Source organism: Pteropus medius, unplaced genomic scaffold (genome assembly GCF_902729225.1).
Source record: "Pteropus medius unplaced genomic scaffold, Ma_sr-lr_union100, whole genome shotgun sequence".
Taxonomy (NCBI): domain Eukaryota; kingdom Metazoa; phylum Chordata; class Mammalia; order Chiroptera; family Pteropodidae; genus Pteropus; species Pteropus medius.
In genome coordinates, this window is record NW_024340848.1 from 6,837,849 (window position 1) to 6,857,377 (window position 19,529).

General features: G+C 37.0%; 1 protein-coding gene across 2 annotated transcripts in view; it reads right to left on the reverse strand.

Moving 5' to 3' along the window:
• DCT (dopachrome tautomerase) overlaps window positions 1-19,529 on the reverse strand; it is a 31,721-nt gene that overhangs the window by 11,501 nt on the left and 691 nt on the right. For both annotated transcript variants that reach the window (XM_039837440.1, XM_039837433.1), the window contains exons 2-6: window positions 12,193-12,492; window positions 9,923-10,023; window positions 9,618-9,784; window positions 6,800-6,979; window positions 5,101-5,236 (exon numbers count right to left, since the gene is read on the reverse strand). In XM_039837440.1, coding sequence (XP_039693374.1) covers window positions 5,101-5,236; window positions 6,800-6,979; window positions 9,618-9,784; window positions 9,923-10,023; window positions 12,193-12,492 — 884 coding nt within the window. The remainder of the gene's footprint in view (window positions 1-5,100; window positions 5,237-6,799; window positions 6,980-9,617; window positions 9,785-9,922; window positions 10,024-12,192; window positions 12,493-19,529) is intronic.

Genomic DNA, 19,529 nt, shown 5'->3' on the forward strand with positions numbered 1-19,529 from the left:
TTAACTTCACAGTCCATTGGCTTCCCTCCTTTTTTTTTATCTTCTAGGTTACATCTAAATTTAATATTGAAGACAGAACCACTTAGCATTTCTGTTACTTAATCTTATTTTCCATGATAAGTGTGTGCATTTACTTCAATTACTTCTGGAATTGTTAAAATTTCAGAGATTGTTTCAGAGTTTCTGTTTTAACATGGTACTTCCTTTTATTCATTATTGTGATCACATAAACTTTGCACCTCTCTTGCTTAAAGAGATTTTACTAAAATAATTTTAATAATTGTTGTAAGCAATTGTATGCAATATATTTGCATGAATTGCCTCATGAATTTGAAATTCCAGAAGCTATAACTCTGTTAACTTAAATGCTTTAAACTGGCTCTCAATATGTGAAAACTATTTAAGGCTAAATTAGTTTCAATATACAACTCTTTGTAAATAGCCTACAGTATTTGTGAGTTCTGGAACTAGTACCAAACATTATTCCTTCTGTGCCTTCAAAAAAGGCTGTGGCTTTTGTTTATTTTTATGTACATGATAATACATGTCAAAGAAAAAAATTAAATATTAAAGGCATTAAAAGTAATGAAGACGAGGATAATTAAACATCTAATATCTCTGAACCACTTATGAGTCATGGAATTTCTCATTCATAAAGTCATATTGTAGGCTTCCACCTTGAACAGGAAGAGAAATATGACTAAAAAGATATCTTTATTTTAGAGAAGAGACATTGATTTTCTGGAGCAGGGGTTGGCAAACTAAAGCCTGTGGCAAAGGGCTTACCGCCTGTTTTTATAAATAAAGTTTTATTAGAACACCACACTCATTTGTTAATGTGTTGAGCGTGGCTGCTTTCACACTACAGTGTCAGAGTTGAATAGCTGCACAGAGATTGTCTGGTTTGCAAAGCTTAAAATACTCACTAACTGGCCATTTAGAGAAAAATGTTGCCAAGCCATGAATACTAAGTGGGCTTCCTCAAAAGGAGGAGGAGATCATATATAATGGTCCCTGAGACTTAAGATGCTAAAAACCAAATTATTAGCATCACCATTATTCTCTTAAGTGGGAGAGAAAGATTTGGAGTATAATTCTCAATTTTTCAAAAGATCCTGATGTTCTACTCATAATATTTTGGACTACTAGATAAGAACTACTGTGACATTTTATTTTATGAATATAGACTGTGTGCACAAATTATACAGTTGAAAATGTATGTTTTAATAAAAACTTATTTAGGGATATATAATAAAGATAAATAGCTGTATAGCTACATAGCAGAGAAAGCAGACAGCAGCAATGCTTGGCACAAGTTGATGGCTTAGATGATAGCCAGAGAAATGATGTGATTAGAAGAGCAAAGATGAGGATGGAAACCTAACAGGTAAGCTCTCTACCTTATTAGAGGTTGGGGCCAACAGTCCACTTTTCTGACATCCCCTTCATTTACTGTTACACACAAATGTGAGCGGAGAAACAATTTTTAGAAAGAAGGAACAGCTCCACCAACTGTTTCCATCTCAGGATTTCTTACAGCTCACTCTTATCATGCTCTTATCTATATGGAATTTCAGAAAGTTTCCTCAACCTTCACACCATTGGCAAGCATAGAGTCCTTGGAAGCTATACCTTTACCCTCCCTCTTCATATCTATTTTTTTTCTGTACCTTGGGTGGAGTAAAAATAATCATCATCTTTGAAATACCTCTGACTTTGTACTTGTGAATAAATCACCTTAGGGCACAACTGTCTGCTATGGTGATCAAGAAGAACCTTAATTAAGGTTTGGAAATTCAAATGCAGCACATGGTTCTCTAATTCTTTCCCACCAGCTACTATAAAACACATCGATATTTTCATGATAACATTTGTATTGTACTTAACAGTTTCTAGACCAGCTTTATAATATCCTAACTTATTATGAGTTGCTGTAATGAGCACAAAAACTTTCCCCAACACCAGATCAGGCCTGTGACCTGCACTTTGCAGAGTAGGAAACAGGGGCTCCACAGAGTTCAGTGAAGTTCCCCAGGCTGCACAAGTCAAATAAAACAGATTTGACTTGTAATCCTGTGCTTTTGACTATGTCACGTGGCCTCCCAGAAGTCCAGAAAAACAAACTGTGATAAACCGATGTTTCAGGATACACTATGCTACAGACTGAATTATGTCCTCCCCCTCCCCCTCAAAATTCAAATGTTGAAACCTTAATCCTTAAAGTGACTATATTTGGAGGTGAGGCTCATAAGGCAGTAATTAAGGTTAAATGAAGTCATAAGGGCAAGGCCCTGAAATGATAGGATTGGTGTTCTTATAAGAAGACACAACAGAGAGCTCACTTCTTCTCTCTTTCTATCGTGTAAGCACACAAGAAGACCGAGGGTCTACAACCTCTGGAAGAGAGCTTTCCCTAGGAAGCAAATCAATAAGCACCTTGAGCTTGAACTTCCCAGTCTCCAGAACTGGAAGATATAAATTTCTGTTGTTTGAGCCACCCCATCTGTGCTATTTTGTTACACCAGCCTGAGCAGACTAAAATACATTATTAAAATTAACATTAAGTGAGGAAACTTCTGGGGGAAAAATATATAGTATTTGTTTACTATAGCACAATCTAAACTGTATAATAATATGAACTCAAAATACTAGAAAAATAAAAAAGGACCGGTGGTGAAATTTCTTCTTGTGATTGCTCTGAAACCCCCTATCCAAGACATAGAACCCTGAAGACAGTATTAAAATAGTGGCTGGAGAGTTAAGTGTCTGTAAGTGTCTCTGAAAAACAGGCATTTTGGGGTTTCAGCAGCTAAAACACAAATGTTTATATTGTCTAAAATGCCTAAGCCAACTTTGGCGAGCTGTACCTGAGGGTAACGAGTGGGGGGAAGCAACCCCTGAATTCCAGGAGGTGGCTAGTACTATCGATGAGGTCTTGGTGTTCATAAACAATTTGGACACAAACAATTTCATGGAATATCAACACCAGACAAGGTCGCTCTGACTGTGGTAGATCAAGACAAACACAACACAGCTTCATAATCATGTCTGAGCACAGACAAAACATGATCATGGATCAGATCACAAAATGCCTGACATGAACATTAGCCCTTTGGTACTAATACAAGGGACTACCACTGCTTTACCCGTTACAGTCTGCCTTCTGTATAGATAAGAACGATTGTGATACTTAATCATAGAATTATTCCTGCTTCCTGATAGCACATCATCTGGACCAAAGTCCTTCTTTCTTAAACACTTCAAAATCACCCAGCACAAGCTCAAATCTTTTCTGATGCCCGAGACACTCCAAGGCTCCCCATTTTGTCCCTGCAGCAAGCAATAAACCTTATGTGTTCTACTACAGGTATATTTTTAGGGGCTTAGGCTGGAGGGCACTAACTAAAGGCAGCTGGGATAATGTGGCCCTGACTTGCCCTTTTCCCATTTTGTTTGTCTCAAGAGAACCCCATGGTGAACATATTTTTTAAATTAGTAAAGCTTGGAATTCCAACACTTACAATCCCCGTTTGTCAAAATCCCTTCTGCTTTTCCTTTCGTTTTCAAGTGAGACAGAAATCAGACTCAAATATATCAAGGGAATTAATCACACTTTGAATTTCAAAGAATCGTAAGGCTCCCTACATAGATATAGCAACTCTCGCTACTAGCTGTTAACTAAGTCAGTGACATCCAATGTGAAGTTTTCTGTTAATTGAAAGCATTGTCATTTTTGTCTGTCCGGCACCCCTTTTCCACTCTTCTCTCTCTTCTAACGGAACTTTTTTTTTCTTGCAGAGAAATCACTAAAGGTGGTGTGTGCAGGCTTCACACACTTATTCCTACAACAGGGGTGACATGTGACCTTAGTCTGGCCAATCAGAAGACCTTGTTCCTCTTGCCACAGTGATTGGTTCAGGGAAGGCAGGTAACTCAGGCCTAGCCAATCCTGGGGCTGTTCTCCTGCTACTATGGAAATATGATTTATTTAGGCCATGTGCCAAGCTGCTGGCATGTAGATGGGTGACCGCCAAGGGCCATCCTAGCTACCACATAGAAAAAGTCTGTCTAAAAAGACAGAAACAGAGAGCTGACATCATTTGAGACCCCAGATTCAGCAATGCCTGAAGCCAGCAACACTTTTGAATTTCCCAGTTATAAGCCAAAAAATTAATATTTTTATCCTTAATGAGTTTGAGTTGAATCTCTGTTTATTTACAAACAAAAGAGACAGGACCAAATATACTTTCAAGTTTGCTAACTGATTCAGTCCAATTTGTCTATTCAGCATTACCACATTGTTTTACGTATCAGTAGCTTCCTGTAATTGGGGATGGGTAGTGGCCATATGTTCTCCTCATCTCAAGTAAACGTGTTGCTAGGTGGTATGTAGCCATGAAAGCGAGTATAATACCAAATTCTGGTAAACCTACAAACACTTATTAGCAAGAAGGCACAGAAGGAATAAAAGAACCTGTTCTCGTCCACCCAGGGAAGCCCACACTCTCCTCTGACAAGTGTCTTGCATGGCAGAGTCACTACAAAGTGGACACGATGATATTCTGACAGCAGAGCAGCTGATTTTTAATAGAATCCTTTGTGAAGTGAGGAGGCCAGGACCAAACACCAAACTGGGCTTTGGACTTCATATGCTGCTTCAAAGGCGCTAGATTGCTGGGCTTCCTTCAAGAGTCGTGGTGTCTACAAAGTCCTCCGAACCCACCACTTATCTTCAACACCACTCATTTAACCAATTAAAAATCAATGATCAGTATGCTAATTTATGACATATATTATGCTAAATCATGATATAATTTATAATATCATTATGTTAATTTGTTAATCCAACCGTGGACTGTAAATTTCCATCTAGAAACATTCCAGAGCTAACCATCGCCAAAGCACAAGTTTCTGACAAGGGGACTTCAAATGCTAACTAACCACCACTATGGTGCAGATTAAAATTAATTTACATATGCATACATCCCATTGTTCACACAGAGAATAAAACACATACCAAACTTGAAAATTATTGAAAAGTGAATAAATCCAACATATTATCTAGACAATTTTTCATATATTCTGAGTCTTTGAACATACCACAAAAATGGGATCATTGGCAGCAGAATGTGGCAAAGCACTTGTCCCGTTCAGGAAGGAATGAACCAAATTATGAAGGCTCATCGCTTGAGAGTCCAAGGTCCCGTCTGCTTTATCAAACCCTTCCAGGGCGTTCCTAAGAGAAATCGGTATATCAGCAACAGTCACAAATTGACAAAGGTCTTTTTGTTCGTTTTAGCCTCAATAATAGACTTCTAATTTGAGATTGGGTAGGGAAATGAGAAGCTCTGTTACGGTTCATTGACTAAGAATTAGCCCCAACCTTTAATGATGATCTTCTGTAAGGGGAGGGAACTCTCATCAGTGCTACTTCTGCATCTGCTTACTTGGATTATATCTCTTTTGTGTATTGTATGATAACTTCATATCTGTCTCCTATGCCAGACTATGAACTCCTAGAGGCAATTTTTTTCATATTTTTATTGCCAGAGTTCAGTACCATGTCCAGCACATGGTCTATGATCAATAAATATTGTTTCGAATTAACAAAATCTTACATTCCTATTTCTTGACTAAATAGACCTGCAGCATGACTGTAATATATTCAGCATCTTAAATACATCTATATTCAAGAAATTCTAGTTGTCCATACCTCAAGCTCAAGGATCCTCAAATTGAAGAATACAGCAGAATCACTGGAGAAAAACACTTATTTCATGCCATACTTCTAGAGTTTCTGATTCAGTAGGTGCAAGTCGGTCCTAGCAATTTGTATTTCTAGCCAACTCCTAAGTGATGCCATTTGTGGTTGACTGGGCACCGCACTTTGAGAGTCACTCCCTTAAATCTATATGGAATGTAATCTATGTCGATAGCATTTTTATCACAATGAAAAACTAATGTGTGTTTTTTTTCAAGACAATCTTAAATGTTGCCCTTTATCTCACCTTTAACACTACTCTTAAGGTTGTGTCCAACCCCAATACAGACCCTGATGCCTGCTATACTTAGCACAATCTCTACATTTAAGTTTAGTTTACCTTGCCCCTGGCCCCGAGTACCCATCGATTGTATAATTTACAGATAAAAGAGAAAGAATCCAGTTTGAGAGAAGAACGTGAATCTAACCAACATTTCTTTTTGGAGTCCCATCCATCTTTGTTTAAAATCTTATTTATATCCATACATATCTCTGAATTTTTAAAGTCTATTTTTACAGGAAGAGAATTATTAGTTAGCCTTTAAATTTTAAGCATTGTAATGTCATTGCTGTGTTGTAATTTGAGTCATATTTAGTCTATAACACTCCCCTTCAATCTCAAATCCCAATATTAAAGTCTACGGCTGATAATTTAAAACACACACACACACACATACACACACACACACACACACACACACAGAGAAAAGTAAAGGAAAGAGCATGAGCAAATATTTTTTAAATTCTGTATTTAATGAGGTACCCTGGTTCTGAAGACTGTACCTATAAATGTACAGAAATTAGAAATACAAAAGATGGTTTTAAATAAATAAGTTAGAAGAAATTAAAACTACACTCTTAATTATAGTGGGTGGATGATAACTTTCCTAACACTGATCCTTTGTTATGCTCTCATCAAAAGACTTAGCATTGCAAATGTCTTCCAACATCTAGACTTCCTTCTAGTTCATTACAATATAGGCATGAAAATCTAACAATGTTGCAAAGTGCCAGTCTAGCATAGCTCAGAGCACCAACCTGAAGCTGAAGGTAGAGTTCTGGAAGAAAGGAGGATTGTCAAACTTCTTGAGAGACAGACAATCTTGTATCTCTTTTAAGGTTGGCAGTTTCTCACTGTTTCTTCCCACTCTATTTCTTCTCAACAAACCTTCATAGGTTCCATTACACAAAGTGACCCGGTTGTTGTAGTCATCTAAGCTAAGTTTGTAAGGAGATTAAAAATAATATGTCTTAATGTGTAGGTAGTATCATAACTTTGGGCTAAGAAAACCAATAAGAGTCACACCATAAAATTTGTTATAGTTACCTTACAAGGGTCAAAAATATGTGGTGAAAGTACTACCTTCAAAAGTAATTATGGATTAAAGAGTTTCAAAAACAGAGATGCAAAAATATGATATATGAATAAATATGCATAATAATGACCATTCCACTGGAAAGACAATAAGTGGATTACAGGGAAGATGGTGACTCCTATTACGTGCATTTGAATCTTGAGTAACTGAAGAGAGAATAAGATGACGAGTATTCTACTGAGCTAAGCCAGTTTTGGTAGAAGGGCCTATGTAAAGCTAGGAATGCATTTTAAGCAAACTAAAGGCAAATGGAGGTGGTCAGAATGAAAACAGATAAAATAATATGGAGTGGGGGTATTAGGACAAATGCTGTATTAGAAAATGTACTAAGGTAGTAGATAGAGCTGATTGCACTGTAAACATGGAGGCTGGGAAAGTTCCGTGCCCATAAAGGATTATATTCTACACGTCTGTTGTGCCTTGAAATTGCATCTTCAAAAAGTTATTTCATTGACAGAGATAAAATTTTAAAGCTGTCTCTGTGTGAGTTTTAGTGAGGGGATAGTATCTGGCACGTGAGAATAGAATCAGCATACACACGAGGATGAAAGAGGGCAGTACCTAAAACTGGGGGGGGAAAAAAGCCTCCAAGGCAGCGTTTCTCAAGCGTGTTCCAGTGAGATGGTCTGTGAAATAAGGGTGCCAGAGGCAGATAAGTTTAGGCCCCTCTTGAAGAATAATAATACTCTTACATAAGAAATGCCCTGAGTTGTTCTAAAATAAAAATAATAAGAATAATAAAAACTTTGAACTCAGTATTCCCTAAATTTATTTGATCACAGAAATTTCTTTTTACATACCACCTATTAATACCTCAAGGCATTATGAGAAATGGTGCTTTGTGGAATTACGCTAAGTCACAGGGATGCATTTGTTACATCCCTATGTAGTGTGGAGCGCTGTCTAGAAAAGCTTGGGATGTAGAAGATGGAATCTCTGCTAGGTAAGCCTACAACCCTGAAAACACGCACATGCCCAGCCTCAGGGGTACGACAGAGCTTCTCTGCCGTGGAGTAGTCAAAAGAGACAGGACAGGGGAGCTAGAGGAATTGGGTTAAAAACAGGATTTTGGAGGAAACAAGTGACTAAAGGAAGGCAAAGGAACTTCTTGAGGAATCTTTTTCTGAGATGTGTGCCAAGAAGGAGAAATAAGTTCAAGGAATCACTGAGGACAGAATTCTTCAGGGGCCACAAGTGTTCACCTGCTTCTGTGTTCTTTAGTACTCAGAGCTCATTCTCCCACTGCCCCATCTCTGTGCCTCTCAACTCCCAGCACCCTGTGGCCCAGCCATACCAGACTGCTTCCAGAGACTTTCCTGGCTTCATACATGATGTTCCCTTCACCTAAGACACACTCACCACACTCCCCTAACTGGCTGAGGTCTGCATCCTTAAAGTCTCAGAACAGCTGTCTCCACCTCTTAGAGACTTTCCCTGACTCTCTTCTTGGCTTTGCACATACATCTATTATGATACTTTTCAGGTTGTATTATAATTTGTTTATAAGCAATTCATCTTTGTAAATAGAAAACAATATTCAAAAGGGCAGCTATATTTTACTCATTCTTATATTCCCAGCACTACTACACTACTTAGAATATGACTGGTGGTTAAGAAATGTTGGCTGAATGCAGGAACTACTAATTTTAAAACAGTTGATATCAAAATGATGACCAAGCATATTCAATTCACAGATGTGACTTTCATACTTCTATTTTTTTTATTAAAGAGCTTAGAAGTTTTAAAACTCCCACCTACCCCAGAAAAATCATTCTCAGAAACATATAAACAGAACCAAAAATGCATTAGAAACAAATAGAGATTCTCTACCTCTCAGATATAAGAAAATATGTTCACAGATATTTGTTGAGTGGATCAGTGACTGAAAATACATACTAAAATTGTTCTTTAAAAAAAACAAACAAAAAACTCAGAAATTCTTTTCCTAGGCATATGCCCAATGTAAAAGAATACTTACATTTACCGAAAGATATGTACTAGACTAACAGCAGAATTCATAATAGCCCCAAACTAGAAACTAGCCCAAAGCCTGGTGATGGTTGAATGAATAAAAGGTCGTGGTCTATTCCTACATTGGAATGCTATAAAGCAATCAACAGCTACATGCAACAATAAGGATGAATCTCACAAATAAAATGTTGAACAAAATAGCCAGACGTAGAATTACTGTGATTCCATTAACACAAAAGTCAAGAACTGATAAAACTCATTTTTGCCGTTAGTATTCTAGACAGAGGTTACACTGGGAATTGGGGGAGAGTGACAAAGGGAGAATAAAGGATTTCTTGTTTCTCAATCTGAGTGTTGGTCACATGGCTATGTTTAGTTTAGGAAAATTAAGCAAGCTGTACACTTACGTGTACTTTGCTATATTATGGCATACAGCAATATAATTTTTTAAAAAAACAAGAAAGAAAACATGGTCTCTGGATTTCCATTCCAGGTACAGATGCGATTACCTATTACAGACAATTTCCCAGCTGGAGAATCTTGAGTTCTGACTAATCAGAGTCGGATCATCTTGCCTTGCTGCCCCGAACAGTTGGTCTGTACACACGTCACACTCGTTCCTCCCAGTGGCAAAGTTCCAGTAGGGCAAAGCGAAGGACTCATTGCCAATAAGTCGCTAAAAGCAAAGGGCATACCTAGTCATTTAATTTGTGCCATCAGATACAACACAAAACCATACAAAGCGAAGACTGGTATGGGTCTTCACCAAAGGTATAGCAAATTTTAAAGAAACAAAGGTATAATTTTCACCAACCTGGAGATCTCTTTCCAGCCACAACAAATGGTACCGGTGCCAGGTGACAAAGGCAGGTCCTTGGTGTGAGAAATCTATGGCCTTGTATGGGCGCCCTGGTCCTAAAACAATTAGGAAACTAATTAGACACCACAGAAAAGAGTGTGGTTTTTTTTTGTTTTTGTTTTTTTTTTATGTTAAACCTTACCTGGAATGTATTTGCAAAGCCAATAAGCCAACAGTTTTTCAGTTTGAAAAAAATAAAGTTTTGTCATTTATCTCTCTGAAAGCAACATCAACAACAAAACAATTTCAGTAGCAACTAGCACTTTTAGAAAAAAATTCTCTTTCATCTCTTGAAACTTTGATTGTCAACAGGAACCCAGAGAAACTAGGATCATTTTGAGCCTTTAAGAACCCCTGTTTTATATTTAATTTTAAGCAATATTTCATTAAAATAAAATCAGAGTATCCAAAGAAATAGATCTCTAAGACCTAAATGGAATATATTTTAAAAGACATTTTCTAACATATTTCTTACAAATGCACACATTTATAAGAGAGGGATTAATTAAGACTAAAGAATAAAACTAATATTGCATTTAGTCCTAATTCTGCATTTATATAATCTAGAAAAAACTTTCATGGATTTTGCCTCTGCCATCAATCAGTTACAAATACTAGCTGATAACCATGGTCGCCCAAGACTAGAAAAGAGAAAAATACATTCAAACCAATTTGGCTGGCCACTGGAACTGCCAATTTTAGTGAAAAGCTTTGGGCAATTTAATGACCTCCTTACTGCTTGTTCCATCCTTCTGCCCCTTTTCATAACAGCTTTTGATGGTTATGTAGAAACTTTAGCTAACTTTAGTTCTTTTTCAAAGTACCTATAATAATTTCAGAGAACTGAACAGACATGAATATAAATTTAATTCCTGGATACGACCAGAAACTATGGTTTTCTTTTCCTCTTGAGAAAGTAGCCTCTCATAAAGCAAAAATTCCTCAGAGTCATGACAGGAAAGCTATAAAGGTTTATAGTTAGAAGAGCCACCTTATCTATTGACAAAGACAGATGCTTACCTGGGAGGCAAGTTTTTAAAAGACTCACCCTGAGGAAAGAACTGCTGTCACTGCTGTTGGCCACACAGTCCTTTTAAAATGTTTTAATCCAGAACAAAGATTTAAAATTTTCAAAACAAAATGATGAGAGGGGATAATATTGTATGTCAACTGTCATTGAAAAATGTTTGATTCAATAAAATAAACAAAAATTTAAAGTTAAAAAAAACAATGAGGGAGAATCAAGTGATAGGGAACCGATGATAAACACAAGAACAGACAATTCCAAATGAGAATGGGACTATTCAAAGTGAGCTTGATGTCCTTACTCACCCTGACCCCACTGAGGGGCCCCTAAAGAGGGGATAATTGCAGGTATAGTCGAGGGTTCAGAATTACAGTGAGCAGAACCTGGAATGGAGTCAAGTGCTCCTGGAACAAACAGGTTATGGCTTTCCCCTGCCTGAGGATGAAGCTGGGCTTACTAGACTGATGAAGTTCCTAACAGACAAACCCCATTCCAAGTCTTACCTAGGCCCCAAATTTTAGGAACCAAAAAAGCAGGAGACCATTTTCTGAAGCATCAAACGTAACTATGGTTCAAAAGGGCTAAGCCAGGAGGAACTCTACATTGCAGTGACTCAGCTTATGCTTTTTCCTGACAAAACAACTAAAAACAAAAACAAAAACAAAAAAACCCTGGAGATCCCAGCAGTGCATGCGCACCATAAATGATGACCCGAAAGTCTAAAGACAAATACATGTGAGCTTAATGAGATACTTCTAACACAAACACTCTAAGTCTGCCCAAAGATGTTTCATGTGCTTTAAGCATATGTTCAGTTAATTCTTCTAATTTGAAGAAAAGGTCAGAGAGGGCTTCCATGTCAAGATTTAGAAATGTTTTCTTCTGGAATCAAAAGTAATTTGCCTTCACTTCCCCAGCTCTTGCTTTTGAGGATTAATAGCTTCATAGAGAAGAGTTTAAACTTTGAATTTAAAACACAAATACAGGAGAGAACATTTTCAAATGTCTGCAGACAATGTACAAGAAGAAACTGCTCCATCCTAACCATAGGCAACATTTGATAATTCTGTGACTTTTCACAAACCTAATCCTTCAGTTTGTTCTCTTGTTAATTAACTTGGTCTGAAATCACTTCCCACCCATTTATCCTCTAACCCAAACCTATAATAGTGTATATTAATCTATGAGAAAAACTCACCTAATAATGTATCTCTAACAGAATAGTAATGGAGCCACACAAAGAAATCATAAATGCTGCAGTTGGCAATCTGTGGCTGGGTCCGATTGGGCCCAAGCAGGCCCAGCCAGTGTTGTGTAGTGATCACGTAGTCGGGGTGTATGGTCTTCTTTGCGAGGTCTAAGGCACCCAAGAATTGCTCCCTCTCCTGAGGAGTCAAGGAATGGATGTTCTGTCGAACAACTGGTGGTTTCTTTCGATCGCAGTTGAGGCCAATCCAGCCAAACTTGCAGCCTCCACAGTTATAGCCAGCAAAGTTTCCTAGTATGTTTTAAAAAGGAGGGAGAGGGAGAGATAGAAAAAGAAGTAAGTTTATGTAGTTAGGAAGAAATTTCTATATTTGAACTTTGGAGTAGAATGCAAAGACGATGAAGGTGCTTACAAGAGGGCGAACAAAGCCAATTTCCTTCCCTTAATCTCCTCTTGAAAAGTTTATATCTCAAAGTGAACTGAACATTAGAAAATTGCCTAGAAATTTTTCCTGCAAAGAAACAGGATATGAAATGTATTACATGCTGTTATGGTCTGAATTGTGTCTCCCTCAAAATTCATATGTCAAAATCTTAACCCCCAATACCTCCAGATGTGACTGTATTTTGAAATAGGGTCTTAAAAAGAGGTAACTGAGGTTAAATGAGGTCATTAGGGTGGCCCTTAATCCAGTATGACTGGTATCCTTATAAGAAGAGGAAATTTGGACACAGAGAGTTATAGAGAGAAGATCATGTGAAGACGAGGAGAAAACAGCCAAACCTACCAACACCTTGCTCTTGGACTTCAGGCCTCCAGAACAGTGAGAGAATAAATTTTTGTTGGTCATCCAGTCTGCAGTACTTTGTTACGGTAGCCCCAGCAAACTAATCCCATGCTGTGTTCTACATTCTCCTTACTCTCATGGGTCATGCAGGGGGTTCCTTCCTACATCCTCTCTACACCCCCACTTGTGACTAAGCAGCAGCCATGATGTCCACTCTGCTGAGCCCTGCTGTCCTGTGGCACACACTGAAAGGCTGACACAAATTGTTCATTGATTTACAGAAGGAAGAGAATATATACCAATCTAAAGGTGGAACCAAAATATATAAGCTGATATCTAGGAATTTAAGTGATATCTAACATTTAAAAAGCTGGTTTATTTCACAAAAGAGACAGAGTTAAGATAAAAATCAATGGAGGATGACAGGTCATAAAGGTGAATTAGCTGCTGTGGTGTCAGGAAGTGCAAATCACTGCAGGTTCCTGTGGCTGCACAAATGTCTCTGCTCTATCAACCTAGGGAATGAGGACTGGTCATTATCAAGCCCTAAGCATTTTTCTGATTAACGCCAAAGGTTTAATTATTTTCGCTTACCTTGACTTTTCCCTTCTTAATCTTGTGTTGTTTTTAGTATGGCCAGCACCTCATTTTTTAGATGGTAGTAAGATAGAGAGTAACAATTACATATTACTGGAGCGAAACGTTGAAACAAAAAAGGAATAATAATCCTTATCTCCTAGGGACTAAGAGGAGTTATGGAAAGCATTTAACGTGGGTACAAGCTCCTGTGCTATCTCCTCCTCCTTCCTCCACCTCATGTTTCCAGACATTTTACTTGCTCTTCCTTCTGTCATTGCCTGGTTACCTACTCCTCCTCCTTTAAGCTTCACGATGGATCCTCTACAAGGTCATCCTTGATCCCCCACATCGGGGGCAGATACTCCCATTCTATGCTCCCATTGTACTTACTATTCCCCCTTCACTGCATTTATTGCACAGACTGTAAACTTCTACTTGTCTCAGGTACAGGCAACTGCAAGGCAGTTATCCTGCTGCAGAGTCCTGTGCTTGGCCTGGTGCAAAATGAACATTCGTTGAATAAATGAAAGAAATGTAAAGCTGAATCTCCATGACATACACTTTAAATATTTTACAATTTTATTTGTCAGTTATACCTCAAGAAAGCTGAAGTTTTTTTAAAAAATTGATTTAGAAAAGAAAAAAGTGTGTCGACTATCCTTTAACTAAAAAAGTTAAAAAAAAATTTTAAAGGAGTATAAAACGTGCAGCAGATAATTCAGTAAACATAAATTTTCTTCTTCCTTTTTCTTCCTGTCCTTGTGGATTAGAAGGAAAAGTTTGTCCTGTAAACTATATGCACTAAGATAAAGGTAAGTGAAAAATATTATGACTGTAGTAAGAGAGAGGGCTATTTGGATCTCTAAAGAAAATGTTCCAATGGCATGAAAACAAAATGATGAGCATTTGTGCACTGTAAAGAAAATACTCAGCCCTTCTTTTCTATTAACTCACTAGATTTTTTTGATAAAGAAAATGCCCTTAAAAATGTCATAAGTAGGAAGAATTTTTCAAAAGTAATTGGTTATTTTCATTCTATGCTCTTTGTCACATGCAAAATAGTCTATCTATCCTTATATAGCTCAATTATCTGTATTTTCCTGTTTCAACACTGTATGAGAACATAAGTAAAAAAAAAAATACTTAAAAGGGGTTAAACATTAAAATTTATATTGATTATTGGAATGAAGCTATTAAATACAAATTATTTAACAAATAGTGCAGCTACTATGCAAGGTGCTTCAGGCTTCATGGAGTTTGGAGTCTATTTTCCATTAAGGTACCTACTAAAATTGTACATTAACTATTTTAAAAACATTTTTGATTTAAATATGTCACCTACTCTGACAGCTTTTAAAGGAATAAAGCATTTTTTGAGGAATGATTGAATAAAATGCATCTGAAGAATACTAAACACTCAAACTCCCAGCTGCTTACCTATAGCCAGATAATTGGAGGGTGAATGTATAGTCGCAGCTCTACAATAAAAAAGCAATCCCTTCCTTCAAAATGCTAAGAAATAGCATACCTAAATTTTGTAATAATAAATTCATGTATTTCTACATTTAAAGGCGTAAGACTTGTCTTTGAATTTGGGGGTCTCATTGTTGAAACTGAGTAATTTATCATGAGTTTTAAGATTCCTGTGATTTTTTTAACCACAATTCTTTTGTGTTACTAGAAACAAAATTATCAATAACTGATTATCTCCCTCACTCATTTATTCAACAAATAATTTGTTAACACTACTACCTAAACTATAGTCAAAACCAAGCATGCCTCTCACTGTGCACCTACAGCTTTATGTACATTCACAAATTGCCACACTTAGTAACTTTGGCCTTCACCTCTCAGAGACTGTCATATTGGGATAAGAGTTCTACTGGTAGACTTCTTATGTAAAACAAGCATGTTAATACATTAGAGCACTAAGAACAGTGCCCGGTAACAGATTAAGTTCTATATTGTTATGATTACTAGTATTACTAAATTCTTCTTATCAAGTAGTATCGTGTAAGTGTTAGTTTTCATAGCTGTCTTACTCATCCACCCCACTGTGGACACATTAAAGATCAGGTCATGTATTTTTCCCCTTTATACCTGAAGGGCCTAACATAATTGGTGTTAAATAAACATCGGACAGGTATGATGAAGGAATCCATGAATAATTGAATAAAAGGTATTAGGCACCAGAGGATGCAGATGTAAGTAAGGCACAGTATCTTCATCTAGGGGAGATTAGGGACACGGCACAATGAAATACCAACACATGTCTAACTGTGGAGAAAGTGAAAACAGAAGAATAAACCAAGCAGTGTGGATAACAAAAGTCAAAATGATTAAGACTCAGAAAACCAGAGATGCTTCACAATTATGTTGAATGAAGATATCTCTTCACAAAGCCAGAGTTGTCCCTGAAAAGCAGTGTAGAAGTACTAATAAGAAAGCATCTGTTTGAATTTAAACTCACCTGTAACCCAGAAATGTATTCCATTTAAAAAAAATTTACTTTTCCAGCAAGTCTCAGAGAAAATACACCAAAGCTTTGCAATCAGATCTTTTTCATTTTTGAGCTTCTAAACCTGATCTCAAGAATTTGGTAAAATGTTGAAGGTAACTGAAAAGTGCAACAATGTGAAACCTTAGCACTCAAAATATTTTTTTTTAATAGTTCCTTACATCAACGGAATATGAATTAATTTTTTTTCCTTAATCCACCAATAGCAGCAGAGAAAAATATAAGAAGAGGGCCCTTTTAGAAAGAATTGCATTATCTCACTGGGGAAAATAAAGGGTACCTAGATATCAATCTATTATTGAGCATGTCCTTGAGCAAAAATTAAAATTAAAAACAAAGTCTGATACCTACTTAGGATTGGGATAAAAATGGAAAGAGTGAGAACAACCAAACAATGCATGTTTCCACACGAACTGCAACAGTTCAACCTCAGAAGGCTATTAGACTAAATAAGCTTAAAGACCGCCAATTAGTGAATTTACAAGGAGCTGTAAAAGGCCTACTCCTTTTCATTAGAGATTCTATTATTTTAATAACAATACTTTATGCTCACATAGGGCCTTTCATCTACAAAGCTCAAAAGAATTTTACAAGTGCGGTTTCATTATTATCCCCATTTCAGAGATTGAAAAATGGAAGCTCCTAGTCACTTGCACAAACAAGAAGTTCTCAGACAACTGTTTAAAAATTATTTGGTATGCATGTTTTTCAAAAGTCCAAAGACATAGCTGTGACTGGTTATTCTCAGAAATGCCAACTAACAGGTAGTAAAGTGAGGCTAAGTCTCCTGAAATTCAACTCTTTCTGACCATTAAATTCAGTAATTTTTGGTTTCAAATTATCCCCACAGAGAAGAGAGAAGATCTCTCTAGAAAATTTGAGCATATAATTTATGGGTACTTTTCCCCCTGAGTTTGCATTTATTTCAATTTAATAGACTAAAATCTTTTACCAACTTCAAGATCATGAAGACTATGATGTGTTTATTTTTTTAATGTTTTTATGGTAAGAATACTTAACATGAGATCTACCCTCTTAACACATTTTTAAGTGTATGATGCATTGTCGTAGGTACAAAATAGCACTCTAGAGCTAATCTTGTTTAACTGAAACTTTATGCTGGCTGATTAGTAACTTTCCATTTCCTTCTCCAAGGCCCCTGGTAACCACCATTCCACTCTGATTTCATGAATACGACTAATTTAAATACTTCATATAAGTGGGATCATGCATTGTCTTTCTGTGACTGACTTATTTCCTTAACATACTCTGCTCCAGGTTCACCCATATTGTCACATATTGCAGGATTTCCTTCTTTTTTAAGGTTGAATAATAACCAATTACACACATATATGCCCCTTGCCTAGGATGTGGAAAAAAGGGAACTCTTGTGCGCTATTGGTAGGAATGCAAACTGTGCTGCCGCTATGGAAAACAGTATGGTAGTTCCTCAAAAAAATTAAAAATAGAACTATCATATGATCTAGTAATCCAAATTCCTGGTATTTATCCAAAACAATTAAAATCAGGATCTTGAAGAAATATTGATATCACCATGTTCATTGCAGCACTATTCCCAAGTCAAGATATAGAAACAACCTAAATGTCCAAATGAATGGCGCATTTGTTTTTTCACTGAATGAACAAAGTTCAGGGTCATCAACCATCTGGTTGCTAAAAGCTAATCTATACTTTTTCTTTAACAAATCTTGGTTGACCTCAAAGGAATCCCAGGAGTCCTATTTGCAAAAGAATTATGAGGCTATCAGAAAGGAAGGCTTTCGGGCATTCAAGATCAGTTTTAAATTCTGAAGACTGCCTCCTAAACCATAAAAAAGCTACCCTTGGAAGGCAAGCAACTCATTCTTTAGAGAAAATACACTAAAAGAAATGGGTCTTGCTTTGGGACATTTGACACATCACAGGGACTATTGCATGTACTAAATAACTTTCCAGTTCAATCACTAAGGACTTAGTCTGGTGCCCTGAGACTCAAAGAAAAAAAACCATTTGGCCAACATAAGAGGAGCCATCCAAAGTTGGGACGGAAAGAACTATGGTCCTTAACGGGTCTAGACAGGTCAAATCATGGAGGAGGGTGAGTCGTAGCCTGGTAGTGGGTCTCGGGGGGCAATCATGGCCTTGACAATGGCTGGGAATGGATACCATACACCCTGAGAGTCACTGTGACCCTAAATTACTGTCGCTTCTAGAAAAATATTTATAAATATTTTCTCAGAAAAAAATAATAATACAATTATCCCTTCTGTTCCTCCAGCCTCTAGTCTTTCCATCCCCATCTTAACCAAACAAACAAACAAACAAAAAACACACCTCTTACCCAGGTCAAAAAGATAAAGTAGATAGTGATGAGTTAACAGTTGTACCTGATTTCCTAATATCTTCTGCCTCAGGATTCTATAAAATGGAGATTTCCAACCTTTGTAAGTTATGACATTGAATGACTTGAAAATAAGTGCTGTAGAAGAGTTTTTGAGTCATGTGTTGTGTGGTTTCCAATCACACAAGTAATATAAAACTTGTTGCTTCACATTAGACTGAAAAGCCATGAGAATCTACAACATAATGTCTATAGAAGCAAATGCTCGACTAGCTTAGAAAAAAATGGATCGTATATATTTGATATGCTATTAAAAATTTCTTGTCACAATTAATACCCAAAGCAAAACTAACAGTTTCTTTTAATCACAGAATTAACAATATGACCACAAAATGATTATAAAGCCAGAATTTTTTTTAAAGTTTTAAAATATCTAACATCATTTCTACATTAACATCACAGCCCTTTGTACCTTCCCTTAGTTTATTTTTTATACCCTTACGTAGCTCAATTATCTGTATTTTCCTATGTTCCGGCTTTATATAAGAACATAATAAAAACATAATTTAAAAAGGAAAAACTCTTAATCAGCTGGACACTGTAGTACAGTGTCCAAGGGCTTTACTAAAGTTGCCGCTTATGTTTTTTGTGTTTTAAATGCCCTGCATGGCGGTTTATAATCGCCGTGCATGGCTATTGAACACTGGAGGGGAGTCCTGCCGAAGAGGATTTGAGAAAGCTCAAAAGAGCCAGAGGAATAAGAAATGCACAGAGATTTCAAAGAAATGGGTAATAAGAGAGACCAGGCCTAAAAGAGGACACGGAGCAAATTCTGAAATGCTCACATCAAACCCGGACAAGAGTGAAAAAGGACATTGTTATCTAATACAATCCTCCATTTTCCAGTTCCCTGAGGAAGCTTTGTCCTGCCACATCTCCCCAACTTTGTCGAAGATACAACCCAGGCATAACCTTAACAGGGAAGATGTACCCCGCTCGAGACCTGTTCAAATCATTAGAAATTATGAAACTAGAACTCGGAACATCTGCCTTTGACGACTGCCTTCTAGATGCCAACCTCACACACCTCCCTCTTCAACAAG